This window comes from Triticum dicoccoides, chromosome 5A, assembly GCF_002162155.2.
Source record: "Triticum dicoccoides isolate Atlit2015 ecotype Zavitan chromosome 5A, WEW_v2.0, whole genome shotgun sequence".
In the NCBI taxonomy this organism is placed as follows: domain Eukaryota; kingdom Viridiplantae; phylum Streptophyta; class Magnoliopsida; order Poales; family Poaceae; genus Triticum; species Triticum dicoccoides.
Window position 1 is genome coordinate 39789833 of NC_041388.1, and position 18860 is coordinate 39808692.

General features: G+C 44.1%; 1 protein-coding gene across 1 annotated transcript; it reads left to right on the plus strand.

Moving 5' to 3' along the window:
* The first annotated feature begins 6773 nt into the window (after positions 1–6773).
* On the plus strand, positions 6774–11835 carry LOC119299124. Its single transcript, XM_037576396.1, has 5 exons — positions 6774–6821; positions 7234–7325; positions 7748–7898; positions 9394–9493; positions 11530–11835. Exons 1-5 carry the CDS (start codon positions 6774–6776, stop codon positions 11739–11741), a joined length of 603 nt encoding a protein of 200 aa, XP_037432293.1. The 3' UTR covers positions 11742–11835.
* The last annotated feature ends 7025 nt before the right edge of the window (positions 11836–18860 follow it).

Here is an 18860-nt window from a genome sequence, read left to right on the forward strand (position 1 = left end):
GCCGCCGCCACGCGTTGCCGCCCCTGCCCTGCTGTGCCACCGCCGCCGCCCCTGCCCAGCAAGTTGCCGCCGCCATCGCCCCTGCCCCTACGCGTTGCCGCCGCCGCCCCTGCCCCTGCTTCCTAGAATTTTTTAGGTTCATAGAATTTTTTTTCTTTAATTGTTTTCATATATATAGATGGATGGATTTATGTATTTATATATATGTATGGATGGATGGATGTGCATAGATTTTTCTATGTACATATGCAAAGAAAAAGGTCTACTTTTTGTTCATAGAATTTACTAAGTTAAAACTCATATTAAAATTGTGTATGATCAAAGTCTTTTATGTATATGTTCATATTTAGAAGAAAAGTAAGAGGAAAAAGAAGAAGAAAATGAAGAGGAAAACGAAGAGGAAAAAGAAGGAAAAAAGAGGAGAAGAAGAAAAAATAGAATATTCCTTCTTCTTCTCCTCTTTTTTTCTTTTTTTTTCTTTCTTTCTTCTTTTCCTTCTTCTTCCTCTTCTTATTTTTAGTAAGTACTACTTCATTTTATCTATAGTAAGTGCTTAATTACTAGTTGAACTAGTTGATTTAATAAAAACTACTTTATTTTACTATATATAGAAATAGTTTGTTTTTAGTAAGTACTACTTTATTTTATTTATAGTAAGTGCTTAGTAATTGAACTAGTTGATTTAATAAAACTACTTTATTTTACTATATATAGAAGTTGTTTATTTTTAGTAAGTACTACTTTATTTTATTTATAATAATTAAGTGCTTAGTAGTAGTTGAACTAGTTTATTTAATAAAACTACTTTATTTTACTATATATAGAAGTAGTTTATTTTTAGCGAGAAAATTAATAAAACTAGTTTATTTTTTTAGTTCAAGCAATTATTCCCGCATCGACGTCGACGATGCCTATCCCGCATTCTCGTCGTCGACTCAGCGGAGGAGGTCGGCTTGATCAGAGGGGCCATGTTCGGGACTGGGCTCCGCCGGGATGTTTTTGGGATGTGCTACATTCCGGGGGGCGTAGGTTGGTGAGGAGCCAGCCCGTCATTGACCCGATCCTTGTTTGGTGGCGGTCGCATGCGCCAGTGACGGTGCCGAGGCTTCCGGACACCGCGGAGGTGGTACGTCACCGTATCAGCGAGGAGGACGAGCATGTCCGTCGCTTCATGGTTGCGTTGGAGGGCAGGTTCGACAATACCTGGCAGGTTCTTCAGGGATCTCACTGGAGCGATCCTGTGATGGTTCCTTCTCTTTGGGTGTCCATCGCCCGTGCCGATACCCGTCGGGCACTACGGTTCTAGCTTTACTAGCAATGTTATATGTATGATAGTATTCGAGGTTTATTAGTGATAATATTCGACGATGTACGGACGCAAGAGATGATGTAGTTTTGCTTATAATTGAATGCATCCTAATTTTAATACTACTTTATTTTGCAATTTGATTTTGCTTATTGATGCTCAAATTGGAAAACTACTCCTACTTTGAATGCTAAAATTGGAGAGCACAATGCAAGGCGTATGCATATGATTAGTTGATAGTTTATAGGGTTTTTGTTTTCGCAGAAATCAAGGAGCCCCCCTCCATCATCCCCGCCATCGTCCCCGTCACCGACCCCCTCCGACCTCGAGGTGAGACCAGCCAAATCCTTTTTTAGAAAGATAATTAAACGATATTTCTGGTTGACTTTAAGTATGTCGAGTCTCCACCATATATGAGAGGACAAAGAAGCCCGACTGTTGTCGTGGGGGTCGTTTCTCCTTCTTCTCCGGGTGCTAGACCTTTGTTATGCACTAGGGGAAGAAGGAGTAACGACCATCACCGACGGTCGCAAATGTCAGAGAGGAATCCGTGAGGGAGAGTTCTACCATATATATATGAGAGGATGAAGAATCCCGACTGTTGTCGTGGGGTCGCTTCTCCTTCATTCCCATGTGCTAGACATTTTGGTGTAATGCACTCGGGGACAAAGTGAGGAGCGACCATCACCGAGAGTCGAATATATACACCACGTGAGCTGAGAGTTTTCAAGAAAAGACTCGACAGATCGATAGTCAACCCGTGATGAATAATAATGATCTAATTTAGTTTTTGTAGTACATATATTTAATTGTACAAGTTTAATCTTTGAATATATGAACATAGGAAATGTCGTCATCAGACGACGAAAGTCTCCCGGGGGAGTGCAGCTGGTGCCACGATGTTCGGGGTCTGTGCGACATGCCTCACCTGGACGATGATCGGCGCTTCAGCATTAAGCTCGAGGAGACCTTCGATGTTGAAACGGTACGCAACAACGACAAGTGTTTTTTCGTAATTAAGAATGACTACAACTATTTCAACGTGTAATTCTCATGTTTTACAATTCGAGTAGCTTATCCCATGCCATGCAAGGCGCTATGTCTTGGAGAGGATGGGTTTTGAAGACCATGAAATTTTTGAAACAAAGAAAATTCACCTAAGGACTCATCATGATGTGGATTTTGAAGTAAAGCTGTACAATTCTTAGAGCGTAACCTATTTTGGTTGCAAAAAAATGGGAAGCACTTTGCAAGATGTATAGTTTTGATGAGGGTATGCTTGTCACCATGGATCTTGGTAATCCTGAAATCGAGCAAGACAATATGGACATTTGGGTCCTTGTTGATACGCCTCCAATTCTACCGCTATGTGAGTTTAGTTTCTCAAACATAGTTATTAGCTAATTTATATTGTTTATTTCAAAATAGTTGACAGCTTATTTCCATTGACAACTTATTTTCATTCTTCAAAGAATGTGCAGGAGATGGTAGAGAAAACCCACTACACCGATGGCTCCGAATTAACTTACAAGGAGAAAAATCATCTGGTCGGATTTTATACTGACATTAAGAATTACAATATCTACAATCAAACTCCTCAACATTATGGTAAATACGTTCCACTAGTGCATATTTTCAACTACAGTAACTACCATGGAGATACTCTGGTAAGATTTTTTACTATTACGACATCCGTGCATCTTTTGCATACTTCTAAAACTAGTACATCATTGCTAACTATGAAGTTATTAATATGTTTTTAACAGATAATCCCAGAGAATTGTGTGCCTCATTTGATGTATCAGAAAGGTAGCTTTAATGTTTTGAACATATAACCAGGTCATCCTACGAATCTCAACTGTCCATACCAGATTTCTAAAAGGAATGGAGACATGCAAATCAAAGGATGAAAAAAATGTATGAACAGTCGTAAGGAGGTTCTTGGAAGCAAAAGGAAGCGAAGCGCAAGAATTGGAGACAGGATGATCTCCATTCTCCATAATGGAGAGTCAGGGTCTATATTGTTTTATGCTATTTTTTACCTTAAAGAGGGTATTTAGGTCCTACCTAATACTGATGATCATGTGCTAAGAACAATTAAGTAGGGTTGGTTCGATGACTATGAGGATGATGATCGTATGACTTGTTATTAATAACGAGTAGAAGTTGTATGATGATGATTAGTAGACTTGTTATTATATATGATGATGCATGATGCGAGCATGAAGAGTTATTATATATCAGCGGGTGAAATCAACATGGATTGGATTGAAGTAAAGGCAACATGCATGTGGTGCATGTCGAAAGTAGTACAATCCAAACTTGATCAAGTTAGGATTAGTATTACTTTCGACATGCACCACATGTTGCCTCACTTCAATCTAAGTCATGTTTAGGCATAGCAGTAGCAGTAGCACGGAGATAAGAGAGGACACATCTCTCTATTAGCTACCTATACGAACCTAAATTAACCCCCAAAACCCCTAAACCACCTCCTTTCAAAAAACAAAACAGCCGCTGAAATGCTGATGCGTGGAAGCTTATGGCCCTCCTGCCTGGGCTCACCGGAGCGGCCACGTGGAGGCCCATCTGTCCCGGTTTGTATAAGAACCGGGACTAAAGGCCTAGGGCATTAGTAACGATCCTTTAGTCCCGGTTCCCCAACCGGGACAGATGGGCCTTATGAACCAGGACAAATGGGCCTTTTTCTACTAGTGCCACCATGTTGTGGAGCAAATGCTTATAAGGATGATGGATGGTGCAAAATAAGAACGGAAGGAGAAAACCAATATTCTTTCATATTGAACAAAATTCAAAACTAACCCATTGATGCATGATGAACCTGAGCGTTTGAATCTCGTGTTCATGCTGTAATGAAAAATAGGACAATGCAAATGAGGTTAGGATTTGAGACACCTCTTACCAAAGGAGGCAGAGATGCATGATAATTTGCAGATTTCTTTTGTTGCAGGGGCGAGAATATACGGTGCGGGTGGGGTGCGGGGAGATGATGCATTGTGCGCGGATGGCGAGACAGTGGCGAATCAGGGACAAAACGTGTAGCACGTCGAGTGAAGCAGTGGGCGACGACACATGGGTGCCCTGAAGAAGGCACAACTCCTCCTCGCGTGTCCCCGGTGGTGGCTCGCGTGCTGTCATGGCCGCTACTTCTTGTACATGAGTTCCGGTTTCGGAGAGCACGTTCGTCTTGCCAGCGTACGCGGGTGGCTCTATCATTCGGCCGTATGTGAGCTCTTCATGTGTCTGCCATGCGCACACTCCTCCGCTGGACAGGGCCAGGGCACGAGCGTTGTCGGCGAGCCCGCTGGCGCATCCTTTCAATCTCTTCGACACTCACATCACTGTGTGTCTCCTCCTGGGGGCGTTCACCCCTCGATCCTTGGGTGCATGCACCGCCGGCGCCGGACAGGGTGGGGCCGCATGCATGTTGCCAGGCGAGCGCACCACTGCCGCCACCGGACAGGGTCGGGCCCGCATGCATGTTGCTGGGCAAGCGCACCACCGTCCTGGGCGCGGACAGGGTCGGGCCCGCGTGCTTGTTGCCTGGCAAGCGCACTGCCGCCCTGGGCGCGGCCTCTCGCCCTCTCCTCTGCATGCCTTGTTCTCCCTCCCTCGTGCGTTACTTTGGCTTCCTCAATGACCGAGTCCTCGCTTAACGGCGGCAGCGTCTCACATGCATTGGCTGGCGGCTTGCGTGCTCTTTAGAATTTTTTGTTTTTGGTTGGAGGTTTCGTACGGGAATAATTAGATTGAGAGGTGGTGCTAATTAAGGGAGAGAGATAACCGGTGGCAATTTGGATTGCATGTGTTGCGTGATTGTAGGAGTTGCCGATACGAGGCGTACATGGGGTGTTTTGGTGGAGTACGGCCAATCAATTAAAATTGCTAAACGCACATACAAATAGGATTAGGTTAAGGCTAGCTATTAGACTAACTTAGTGGGCGTAATCATACGGTGGTAATTGATCTGCGTACATTTTTTGAGGTGTCTTTAGAGAAGATTTTGTTTGGTCTTTTATTTATCTCTACTTTTAATGTCTCAGTTGATAGGTCGCATTCCGAGTTTTATTTTCGTCCCACTATTTTCGTCCGGTTTTTTTCGATGGTTTTTTTCGCCTTCCCCATGCATTAAAAAAACCTACGCTCCTCTCGATCCCGTGCCTTCGCCGTCGTCTTCGCGGATCCGCCGCCGCAACCATCGCCTCGTTCCCGTGCGCAGCCGTCGCTCCCTCTCCCAGCGCCCGAGCATCCCCGTCGCTCCCTCTCCCAGCGCCGCCTCCGCCGCCATGGCCCCTCCCCTTGCGCCCCGAACTGCCTTGCGCACTCGTCGCCCGTTATACCACAGAGGAGGCGAAGACAGCGGCAGCGCGGCGACCGGCCTACTTCGCCGGTCGCCGCCTCGGCTGCACTCGGCGGGCGCCACGCCGTCTCCTCTCCATGGGAGTGGCGGATGGCAGCGAGGAAAGTGGATCGACCTGGCCATGGGGATGGCACTAAGACCCCTGCCAGCCTCCCGCGTCGCCGTGCCTCCCTGCATCGTCGCCTCCGACCTCACCACGTAGGTAACCTCACCCATGTCCCCTCCGCACCTCCTTCCACTCCATCCTCGACCACCCCCTTCCTCTCACCTCATGCCCATTGTGGTGGCCTGCAGCTCCTTTGACGAGTAATGGAGATGGAAATATATCAATGATGGGGTGTGGTTCGTTCCTGTCAGGAAGGCTGGAAGGTCATGAAGCGCCGCTTCGATGAGATGACCATGTGAGAGGCTCACTGCAGGCCTGAATCTTGTATGTACGACGTAATTTTGTGCTATCTATCTTTTGGGAAGTAATTTTGTGCTCTGTGCATGAATATTTCAGGAACTTCCGATGCGGTTGTTCACCAGTAACAGGTTCGTACTTCATACCAGCATGATGGTGTAGTATGTTTACTTCGCTTACTACTTGTTCGATTAAAATCATATTGGTGCCGTTGTGTCCAGAATACGAGTGAAATTGTGTGCATTGGGGCTCTTGGGCATGAAATATGGGGCAGTTTAGGGCTGCGTTTTGATTTTCGGATTGGGTTTTTTTTCGCCCCTGAACGAAACAGCCGAATTTCAGTCAATTCAAAAATTTCGGCAAAATCTCGGACGAAATTGCATAAACAAAATTTGAATTTTTGAATGAAATTTGACCAAAATCTGGCTGAAATTCGGCCGAAATTTTGCAATCAGCAGAGGAAAGGTATAGCAGATCGAGCTCAAGGGATTAAAAACTGAATCAGTCCAAGAATAAACATTGGAGAAGCAAACGAAGAAGGAAGTGCCCTGATGCTACCTATGCATCAGTCCAACATATAAAAACAATCCTCACTGCCGCAGACATCATGCACCATGCCGTGGCCTTGAAGAAGCAACAGAGAAGAAACTAGGTGGTGATGGAGGAGGCGTGAGGTGGCCCTGATGGAGGCTGTGCGTCCACGTGCTCAGACGCAAGCAAGCGGGTGGGAGGTACCAGTCAACGAGGCGGCTTGATGCAGCGGATTCTTCACCGGAGGAGCTCCCGACGGGCGTGGGAAGGCAGCAGCAAGCGGGCAGCGGCGGCGCCGCACAGGGAAAGACAGAGGAAACGAGAAGTTTAGGGTTTGGGCGTTCAGTTTGATGGCGTTTTCTTAGCCGGACCATAGTGGAGGCCTTCTAGATGTTGGGCTGGGCCATAACTTTCAAACCAGGTCGAAATTTTTGAAGCGAAAGGGACATATTCCGGGCCCAGCCGAGATGGCCGAAATTGATTTTTTTCGGCCGAAAATCAAAACTGTGGTTTAGGGACTACGTCCTGAAGATTCCTTCAGGTTCACCGGAAATGACTACCAACTTGTTTAATTCTGCAGGTGCGGGTGTTGCTGGTTGATGGTGGCCTAAGCATCTGAGTCTAACTGAAAGTGAACCGGAGCGATGTGCAGAAAAAAATCTTAGCGCAGAGACTGAATTTGTATACTACTTAGAATTTATTAGGTATACTCCCTACACTTGTATATCACTTCTGAATACAAGTTCAGGTTATTACGTAGTACTATTGAATTTTAGAATTGATACTTGAAGATTTTAAAAGGTTACTGAATTTTGTACCAAGTCTACTGTTATGTATAGGAAGAACATGATCTAAAATATTGATAATGCATATAAACGGTGATTATCTGCTCTTATGATGAAGATGTTCCTTGCTTCCCTGTTAAATACATGTGAACTATAGGGAATTATTTTCTAACATTCGTACTAGAAGAAACTATTTTCAGTTTTCAGGTTATGCCTTTCTTGCAATGATTGCATCTGTGAAGTTGATGCTTAATTACTTCCTACATTTAGAAGATCGTAACTTTTGCTATACAAACATGCATGGTGAGATGGAGCGTTGATGAGTGCTGTGCATTTTGCAGATCAGGTTATATTTCCTTGGTAGCATGGCAGCAGCACCCAATCAGACCACAACCGCGGCGGGCGTGCTCTGCGATCTTGGCCACCGTCTCCAAGGCAGGTACGGCCTACGCCGCCACTGAGAGCTGCCCCTCCTCATCACCATCAACGCCGATGAGCTCTCCCTCTGCTCTCGCCGCTACCCAGCTCCATCCACTATCTTCTACAATATTGTTGCTACTTTGTAATGGCTAGCCCAATTTTCTTTATTGCTATTATGTCTTTTTTGCGAGTCAACGATTTTCTTTCAAATCTACGAATGGGTGCGTTTGTCTAACCATTATGTAAATGGCTGGAATCCATAATATGTGAAATTCCGGCACAGTTGCATGAAAAAGTGAGTACTCCCTCCGTTTCTTTTTAGTCTGCATATAAGATTTGGTCAAAGTCAAACTTTGTTAACTTTGACTAAGTTTATAGAAATAAATATCAAGATTCACAATATGAAATCAATATTGTTAGATGCATCATGAAATTAATTTTCATACCATATAACTTTAGTATTGTAGATGTTGATATTTTTTCCTACAAAGTTGGTCAAACTTTACAAAATTTGACTTTGACCAAATCTTATATATGCAGACTAAAAAGAAACGGAGGGAGTATTGAGTAGGGATGTAATTCTTGCCGATTCAAATATCAGCATGTGTTCCAGAGACATAATAAAGCCATCCTGAATCTTACGTTTTTAGCATGCTGAGATCTGTACTACCATATATATACTTCTAAATTACATGGTATGGAGATTTTGAATATTGGCACCTGATTTTTATCTTATAATAGATCAGATGTTCCTGGTCAGCATCAAGGAATTGTTTTGAGACTTGTATCCATTTTTTCCCTCGTAAAATGTATGACAATATACCGTCCATGTTGGTGACCTATTGATCTTCTAATTTCTATATTCGCAAAAAAAGATCTTCTAATTTCTAAAGATGTCTCTGACTTGCTCACATGCCAATAAATATAAGCTGCATCAAGTGAGCTTTCCTGTCAATAAGTAGCAATCAACCAAAAGAAAAGAATAATGCTCATCTGACTTGTTGGTTGTTTCTCACAGTTATTTGATTGCCTTATAACCTTCAAGTTAACATAGTGCTGCAGTTTGTGGCAAACTTATGGACTGGTCATACCTGTACTGGACGTTGCTACTGAACAACAAGTAGCTTCTCTTGTCTTCCTATTACGCCAACGAGAGCAGCCATCCTATTACGTGAGAAACCACCCCATGATTCCCTCCGCTCTCTGATCATTGCTATGATGGAAAGTTGAAAATACATCAGTGCAGAGTGCGCTCGCTGCCATCAGATGCACTAGGAGTCAAAGCCGTCAATTGTGTTCTAGCCTCACATGTATGCAAGCTGTTTGACAAAAGGCTCCACCTACAATCTTCTTGAATTTTTAACGGTACAGAAAGAGTGAATAATGTACGTGTTGGGTGAAGTGCAGATGCTATGAACTCTTCCAGTTCTATAAATTCACATATTGTGTTAGTGCATTCTAATTTGTTTGGTACATATGCTGCAATGAACTCGCAGCAACAAGCTTTCCTTCTTTCTTTAGCATTGCTTTTCTACTACAATTGATGACAGAGCACTGGCAACCTCAGGAAGTTGGGCGCCAAGGTGGAGTCCCTGCAGAAGTTGTTCACCCGGAAGGTCGTCTTCTCCAAGGCGTCCCTAGCCTTCGAACAGGACCGCTCCATCAAGGTATCTACTCATGTATCCAATTACCAAACTTATCCTTTCACTTGGGCCGGAGGACAATAGATTTGTCTTAATCATTTGAATCCATTAATAAATCTTCTTCTTTGCTCGAGTTGAATCTGTGAAGACTCCGATGGAGTAATGTCATCTTCGCCGGGCTGCAATTATATGCCTAGGGGTGGTCAAACTGAAAAGTTCAGGGAAGATTCAGACTACATGTGGTAGTGCTGAACATTGTTTGGCCGTTCATCGAATGTGGTAGTGTGTATAGGGTTATAGCCTCGGGTTAAACTGAAAATCTATCTGGAATCTGGTTTTACAGTGTCTAAGTGTTAATGATGTCTAGAATTGCTGCAGATTAATTAGTTATTGTGGAGGTTATAAGACCATGTAGTGGTACATTGATTATCTGGCGCTGAGTAATTAACTGAACATTATTTTGATGTTCATCGATTGTGGCATTGCGTAGGCTGTTACAGCTTCAGTTTAAACTGAAAATTATCTAAAATTTGGATTTAGAATGTCTAACTGTGAATGGTGGCTAGCTTCAGTTGCACCCGAAATACCAAAGTTCACACTAAAATCTTTTTTTTACAAAACCTCTCGTAGCTGAGTTGAATTTCGTTTTTGTTGGTTTAGTAGACGGAAACTTAGCATTGCCCCAAAATTCTGAAAAGATGGAGTATAATTTTTGTTTACTAAAAAAATGAAGTGACTTTTAACAGCTGGGGGTTATGTGATATGTTTTTCAATCGTGTTAATGTACACTTTTGGAATGTAGAAGAACTATATCTGTTTGTTCAACTAGAGAGAGGAGCTGTTTTTCATCTGCAGTAGTGTATACTTTTGGAACGAAAAATGAAACTATATCTATTTTTTAAACTTTTCCAATATTGGAAGATGTAAAATGTATACTTTTGGCTGCACGGTGATTTTTTCTGGCTATCCTTGCAATGTATTGAACCTGATCATCTCTGATTAGTGTTGTTCCTACTTCTTGAAGGGTAAACCATTGAGTGGCAATTCCACATGTGTATTCATTGCAACTTGGATGTACGGCGTAGTGATTAGCAGCACGAAGTGCTGAGCACGTCGTGTGTGTGTGTGTGTGTTGTTGGTACAGTATGCATTTTTGGGCATGTATTGCCGAACTAACTTAGACTGCCTAGTTGTTGTTTTTAGTATAGTATACCTTTTGTGGGCCTGAATTCTGAACCTTACTGATTTTTTCCTTGTGTGTTAGTATACAGTTTTTTGGCCTAATTTGTTAACCTTATCTGGCTATTGATTTTCTGCATTCAGTGATGCACCCGCGGTCATGCGTATTTGTTAGTCTACTTTACTTATAGATTTAGTTGTTTTTATCAGTATCCACCCGTAGGTTAGTTAACTGAAATTTTTGTTGGGAGTGGTTCATTATGTTCTTTAACTGCTATACTGAAGCAGCGGATCAAAAAATTTAAAGACAATTAGATCTGTAGTAATTAATTAAGACTTGATGGTTGTGTTATTATTATAGTTAATACAATTCTGGGCTGAATTGCAAATATGATCGAAATTTCCTGGTTTTGTGTTATTATTATTATGGTATACTATTATGCTGGCGAGCTTTTTGTTAGTGCTTTTCTAACTGTCCTTGCTAAACTTTTGATACTCTCTACAATGATGAAATGTTTCTGCATGTTAGTTAAGTACCAGGGCAACCATAAATGATGTTCCTTCCTTTCGTTGAGCTACCTTACTGTTATGCCGTCTACCTTTTTGTTAATATACACACTGGAATTCTCTATTCTGGAACCCATGAACTCTTTGTCTCTTCCCTGTGACCTGTTTCTCATCTACTTTTTCTTGTAAGAAACATTATAGTATATTACGTGCTATCTAGGCAAAATATACATAATTGGTTCTCTTCTATATGCTTTCCTCAATGAATACACTTGGTTCACAAAAGCATTGGGATAATTAGCTGAACAAGTTTTGCAATTTTTTGTTTCTTGCATCTCCCCTGATTATTTCCTGGTACTTGTGAAATTGTTCAGATTACTTAGCTTCGGTTTATATATTAGAACGTGGCAATGGCTCGGAAGACATCAAATCTGCCTTCTTGGCTCGGGGGGAGTCATGGGCGGCGCATGCCAAGTCCTCCCTTGATGGCAGTAGCGGATGGAACACGGGGAAGGGGATCAAGGCCAAGAGTAGGGTGGTTGGTGAGGAACTCCTCCTTGGCAGTCCATGGGGAAGTATGGTGTGAAGGAGAGAGGGTGCCATGCGAAGGTGAGGTGGGTGTCATCCAGTTTTAAAGGAGAGGGCTCCAGCGAGAAATGTCCAGGTACGACGGGAAATTGAGCGGGAAAGGGAGGGTCCGACAGGAAAAGAGGAGGGTGCATTGTGGGGTGGGGTTTTGTGTTGGGACTGCATGCTGGAGATAACATGGCGGATAGTCCGGACAACCACATTTTTCCCCACACATGGGCTGGATTTGGTGGAGCCCGGACTGTCGAGACGGGTGGATTTTGGGGAGCCTGTTGGGCACATGTTTGATGTCAGAACAAGCCTGAACTTATAAGGGAGAAATGAGTTTCAATCTTGAAGACGATCTTAGTCATTTATTTGATTCATTTATTGTCATTGTAGCCCGTAGCAACGCACGGGCATTGTACTAGTATAAGTAATAAGTAAGTGTAGAAGTCAACAAAAAATCGAAAGAACGAGATCAACGAGATTTGATCCGATAATTAAGGGGCCTTCACGTCACGTCCCCGTTCTTTTTGTTGGCGACTAAATACTAAAAAGAAATATGTTCGTTCCGATAATCATGTGCCACGCCGCCACCATGTTACCGTTTTCTTTTATTCAGTCGAACATGCAGAAGAAAGAATGAGAGAAACATGGTTTGATCTGATAATCACGACGTCATCACACGATCTACTTGACGTTAGATTTCATCCGCTAATCATGGCAAGGCTCGCACACAGAAAATTGTGGGCTTATGCACATGATAAATTACTTGCATGCAACAACAAAAGTACTAAGTACTCTCTTCGTTTCGAATTACTTGTTGCATGTATGAATGTATCTAGATGTATTTTAATTCTAGATATATCTATTTTTTATGACAAGTAATTTGGAACGGAGGAAGTAATAAACATGTGCCGGATCATTCCTACGGCATGTCGCCCACGATGTTGCGTCGTCCACTCGCCATAGCACCCATGCACGTCGCCCACCACGTCGTTATACATGCGCATGTCGCCGTCGGTGCTGCTTAGCCGGTCCGCTCGGTCCAGCCCGAGCTTCGACGCCGCCGGTCCGGCCCTTGAAAACAGGCCCGCATGGCTGGTTAGTCCGGTCCGGTCCAGCCCGCCGACGGTCAGTCCAAACGTCGGCTCAGTCAGAGACTGGACCGACCTGAACCGTGTCCACCCTGAGCTACAATAGAGAAAATGAACATTGAGTACCCCCGCTGATTAATGCTGAGAGCAGCTCGCCTCCTGTAGTTGCTCTGGCCTGCAGAATACCAAATGGCAGAAGAAAGACCACCGTTCCTTTCGTCACCATGCTCTGAAGTTTGCCATCCTTACGTGCAAACCCGTTGCGACTGGTCCATAATCCAATCTCCCGAGCGATGTTGGAACCGAGGATCGACGGACAATCATACAAAAACACAAGACATGATGGTTTACCGGGTGACCAACGCCCCAGCGACAAACGCTGGCTTTTTCTCTGTATTTCTCTAACTCGGCTCAACTTATAAGAGTATATAGACAAGGGATTTATACATGGTGCGCATAGTCACCACCCAACGACGACACACGCACACACAGCCCAACCACACAGCAAGTCACGCACGCACTAGCTAAGGCACTACATGTATGCATCCATGACTCGGCCACTAACAACTTATTCATGCATGCGTGTGACTCAATCCTCTCCTGCTAACTAGGCAGGCAACTAACAAACTTGCATCAAGATTATGGCTAATAATTCTCTCCCTAATCTTGACATGCCTTGCCGTCGACTGTCGTCTTAAACGCCTTCGCTCGCCGTTATGACGCGCCTCCGCGCTTGTTGCGACGTGCCGTGTGCCCGCCGTCGCCGGAGTTGATGCAGCTCGCGTCGTTGTCGTCGTCACGGACGTGACCTAGCCCATGGACCCGACCTGGTGCACCGACGCCGGTCGCACCGTGCTCCATCACGACTCTGGCGACACACGTCGAGCTCCTTCTCCGCCAGCGACACACGCCTGATGTCTGTTTGTGCCCCGCACGTCTCGCGCGCACCCGACGAGCCCGACCGCACCAGTGCGTCCTGCACGTCCCGCGCACCCGACGCGCCCGACGAGCCCGACTGCATCAGACGACATGGTCTCACCACGCGCCGTCTCCACGTCCGCCATGGCAGCCGCAGCGCCGCGCACCTTCACAAGCCGACACACGGCCCGGAGCTTCATCACGCAGCCGCCGGCGACCGCCGCCACCACCGGCACGCCTCCGGCAAGGGAACGACACCTAAAATGAACCAACTCATAATATCAAATGTTGGAAACGAGGATCGACGGACGATTAGACAAAAACACGAGACACGGTGGTTTACTGGGCGACGAACGCCCCCAGCGACGAACGCTGGCTTTTTCTCTGTATTTCTCCAACTCAGCTCAGCTTATAAAAGTACACAGACGGGGGATTTATACATGGTGCGCACGGTCACCACCCAACGGCCACACACGCACGCACAGCCCAACCACACAGCAAGTCACGCACGCACTAGCTAAGGCACTACATGCATGCATCCATGAGCAAAATAATCCTGTACGACCGGGTCGTACGTGCGACCCGGCCGCAAGGGGAGGCTGTCAGGTGGGGGTGTGGGTCACCCCCACGACGAGCTCTCTCACAAACGGGTCGTACAGGATTCGCCTCCCATCCATGACTCGGCCACTAACAACTTATCCATGCATGCATGTGACTCAATCCTCTCCTGCTAACTAGGCAGGCAACTAACAAAGTTGTATCAAGACTAGTCGAATGACCGTGTGTTGCCACAGAGTGACAAAAATAATGTACTAACCATGGTACTAACACATTGATTAAAATTTTGTTTTATTATTGTGTATCAAACATTGCAAGTTGTGGTTTTCCATTCACGCAGCCATAAATAGCGATTCTCTCTCACACTATTTTACTCCTTGGAAGTCATTGGGTCTCCATAACCAACCTCTCCTTGCAATAAAACAAAACAAAACAAAGTGGCGTCTATCTCCCCGCCCCCTCTACTCCCATGCTATTCATCTGCACAAAATCCCTATGTAGAACGAGTATTTACATGTAAAGAAGATATGTATTAGCATCTATGTACAAGTAGCATGCGTCTCATCACAGACTACAAGGAAGAACAAATAATCTTACATCCTTGAGGATGCGCTCATGTCCATTGTCAAGGGATACTGGAAGAGAATTAAAAGCTACACTATTTTCACTGCAAGAAAGATTGTCATCTGCTTGTGAGTTGTGAGTAACAACAAACTGAAGGCCTATTCTTTGTACCTTGTGCAGTAGATGACTGTTTGAGCAGTGGAAAAGGGCGAGGCAATACATAGGCCTCGCAGCACTGCGATGGTAAGACCCATATTGGACCAATATTGCCTGATGAGCCAAAGCCATGCCGCAGCACACGGACCGCGAGTTGTCCGTCGTGATGCCGTACAAGTCCGCCACCTAAGAATAACAAAATACGAGTCTGAACCAGGATATGGATTCAGCAACAATAACCATCGTCAACAAGCACACTTCCTTTCATGTAGGTTTAAAATATGAAACAAACTCATGATTCAGTTATATGATATCAAAGAACACATGGTTCAGTTATAGTCATACAACCTATACAAAGATCAGGCAAAAAATGTATTTCAACCTGAGGACCAGCATGTCTGCCTCAGAAACTATCTAAAATTATCAAATATGCCAACAATTATTTATTGATGCTTCCCACTAAGCTTCATTAGCTATAGGTGAAATGATGAGAGGTCTAGGAAGAGCTAGCACCTCATATAATCAACACACAATGATAATAATTAAGAGAGAACCTATCAGATAAAGCACACAATTTCATCTCAATCCGTTTGTGAGAAGGATTGTTCAAGCCTTCAGAGTTCTTATTCTGATTTTTTTAAATCGACCCTCTGAATTTGGATAGGACAACTTGATGGGTCCTGATAAACATGAACATATGGGATATATAACAGTTTACTTTTGCATATCATATACACATTAATCAAGAAGGAAGAAACTGACAATCACTTAGAAGGAACATATGGCTCGTACATGCATGTAAGTCATAGATGAGTACATTGTATTATAGAATTCTAGTTTCTGAACCAGTTTAAATATCAGGGTTTCTTCGTAAAAAAAAAGTTTGACAATGTTTGTGTTGACATTGAAAATGGTTAACCTTTGAACCAATCATTCTCAACAGTTTGTTGGCATCTGAAGCAGATCAAGATTTATTTTAGTTTTAGCATGATCAATGTTCTATTTGTTCTGAAGCCTAAGTTCTTAGTTCTGTAATTGCAGCAAATCCTTAACTATCACTATAACATAGATGAGTAATGCCTAATCAATCAGCAACAGAATTGGAAACGAAAACTGTAACTTATTACCCAGTTCCTCGCGCCGGGTGAAGTAGCAGGTTATGTTTCCAAGGGTCGAATCACTCCAAGAGATCGATGGGCAAACCATGTTCCTGCAGTAGCAACCTCTAGCGACTTGTACCCAAGTGGAGAATTAGCAGAGAGATAAATGGATGGGTTAAGTGTGTGTGAGATAGAGAAAGAGAGGAATCAACGCAATGACAGTGCAACGTCGCCTCTAGGCCACCGCCACGCCCCCTGTTCACCACCGCCTGACTTTCTCATTTCCCCACCACAGCGTGTCCTTAGGACGTTGCCCCAGTCTCGTGCTCGCCCCAGTGCCACGCACACCCTTAGAACCCTAGCCTCATGCTCCCACCCGCAACCAGTTGCTGCACCGCGCTAAGCCTGGATCAGCGACGGCACGAGAGTAGAAGGTAACCTTGAGGAAGTACTGCAAGCTCGATATACTGATTGAGACGCACCTTGACTGATGGCGGCAGGCTATGAGAAGATGTGACGCGCTTCAGCTCACCACTGAATTAGTTCTGCACACATCAAGATTTAAAACAGAAGAATAAAAATATGACAAATTATTCAGATAAGATTATAAGCTCAATGTGCACGCAACATGATACTAACTTATGCACGCACTTGTTATGAGTATTGCAGGTGCCATTTGAAAATAAAGTAATCACTGTTGATATACGCATACACTTGCCTTGCACAAACTGAGCCTGCATGCACCTGCAATCATGCATCAAACTTGCACGTATGAAGTACATCTATATTTACTGAAGGTTAATAATTTTCCAATTTGGTAGCCATCTGCAATCATACATTGCAATCTGGTAGTCTGCACATTAATATAAAATGAAACAATTTGAGGTTGGGCACATTGCTAATATGAATTGCTTTTTAGTTTTACAATGCAGTTTTACCCACAAGATGGCAGAGGGCATCTGGGTTTGACACTTTACTGGCCATCTGCCAATTTTTTATGATTCCTTTTAAGACTCATAAAAAAAAGATGCTGAACTATTGGCATAGAGTCAAAACCAGTCAAGAGATTATCCAATTAGCACCATGATACTACAACCAAGTGATATAATTTGGAATACCGATGAATAAGTGTTCGCTTCATCCCAAGTGGAAATCCAAGCATTGTAGTTATCGGAATACAAATGGTGGAAATTGGTTCAGAAATCAGCGTAAACAATATATTCTTAGTACCACGATTCTATAATCAAGTATTCAAGTGTTTAATGAGACGTATCATCCATGTACTTCTCTTACATTATGAATTTATGATACATAGTGCAACAATAGCAATAAAGGAGAAACATTACCTTATTGCGTAAAGTAGTATGATCGGTCTCCTTGCATGTCCATATGAGTTGTTTCCTCCAACCATGATGACACCACATGCACGGCGTCGCTACTTAGATCACGATAATCCAATCGAGCTGGCAAATAAAATTCTAATTAGATAATGTGAGCACAAAGAAACACCTTCCGATTTTATCAACTGGCATGGTTGATAATTTTACATGGTTCTCCCTTCCATCACACAAGGTTTTAAAAATGAATCAAAGAGGGAATGCATATGATTGAGATGTGCATGCTACTCAGCAAAAAAATTCTGAAGGGTGGGGTGGAATAAAAATTCGTCTCCTATACTTCCCAGTTTCTTCCACTAAAAAAAATAGCACGCTATAGCGCCCCTAATAGCACGCTATAGCGTGTAGAGAATTGTCTCACTAAATAAATCAATGTACAATGCCTCGCTAATAGCACGATATAGCGCATTATGGCACCCTAACAGCGTATTTTCAGGGGCGGCGCTATTTTCTGTAGCGCGCTTTTTTTTCCTTCACTTTCTTCTCAATACCAAATAAAGCTATCAAATAACTTCTCCTTGTACTTTGAAGATTAGAATGGTTAGCAAGTCCATTGTTCAGTGATCGTGGCTGTGCAATGTGGAATTACTCCTGTGGAAATATTAGACCGTGCTAGAACTGAAGACCTAGATGACCAATCATTATTTTTCTTCACACAATGACATGTCAAGATAACTTCACAATTTTTTGAGGATACCTGAGTACAACCACTCAGATAGTTTGAATACATTAGCATGAGGATATCCAAAACGTCAGCAATCAAAGTATGGTCACCTTGGGATCTAGTGGGAGATGCCAATTCTTGTGCTAAACTGTTGCAGGCCCTTCCCACCAAGCAGCTCTGATGGGACTAAAAGTTGGACATGGCAGCTTTGACAGGGAGGGAGGAAGCACAATGGGAGAGGAGTACGAGGGGGTGGAGGAGTACAGGCTACGTGGAGAAGAAGAGGTGGGGCGAGGGTAGGGAGATGGTGCTACCTGGGCCGTCGTCCGTCGTTGTCGCCACCGCGCCGCTCCTGCTCGTCGCCCTCCCCGCGTCTAGCTCCTCCTTTGGCTGCAGTGTATTGCCAGTTGAGGTCGCCCGTCGTTGTCGCCACTGCGCCGCTTCTGCACGCCGTCCTCGGCCCACCCCGCGTCGAGCTCCTCCTTGGCTGCCGGCCTGCCGCTTGAGGTCGCCGTAGACAAGAATAAGTCGATGGCGGCGACTCATAGGCATGGGATCAGTAGCGCGGGATTTGGGGAAGGAAAGTGGGGGTGGGACGTGCGTACGTGGGTTGTTTTCTTTTGTTTTTTGTTTTTTCTTTAGCATGCGGGGAGATGGTGGGAATGAGGTCTGATTTTTCTC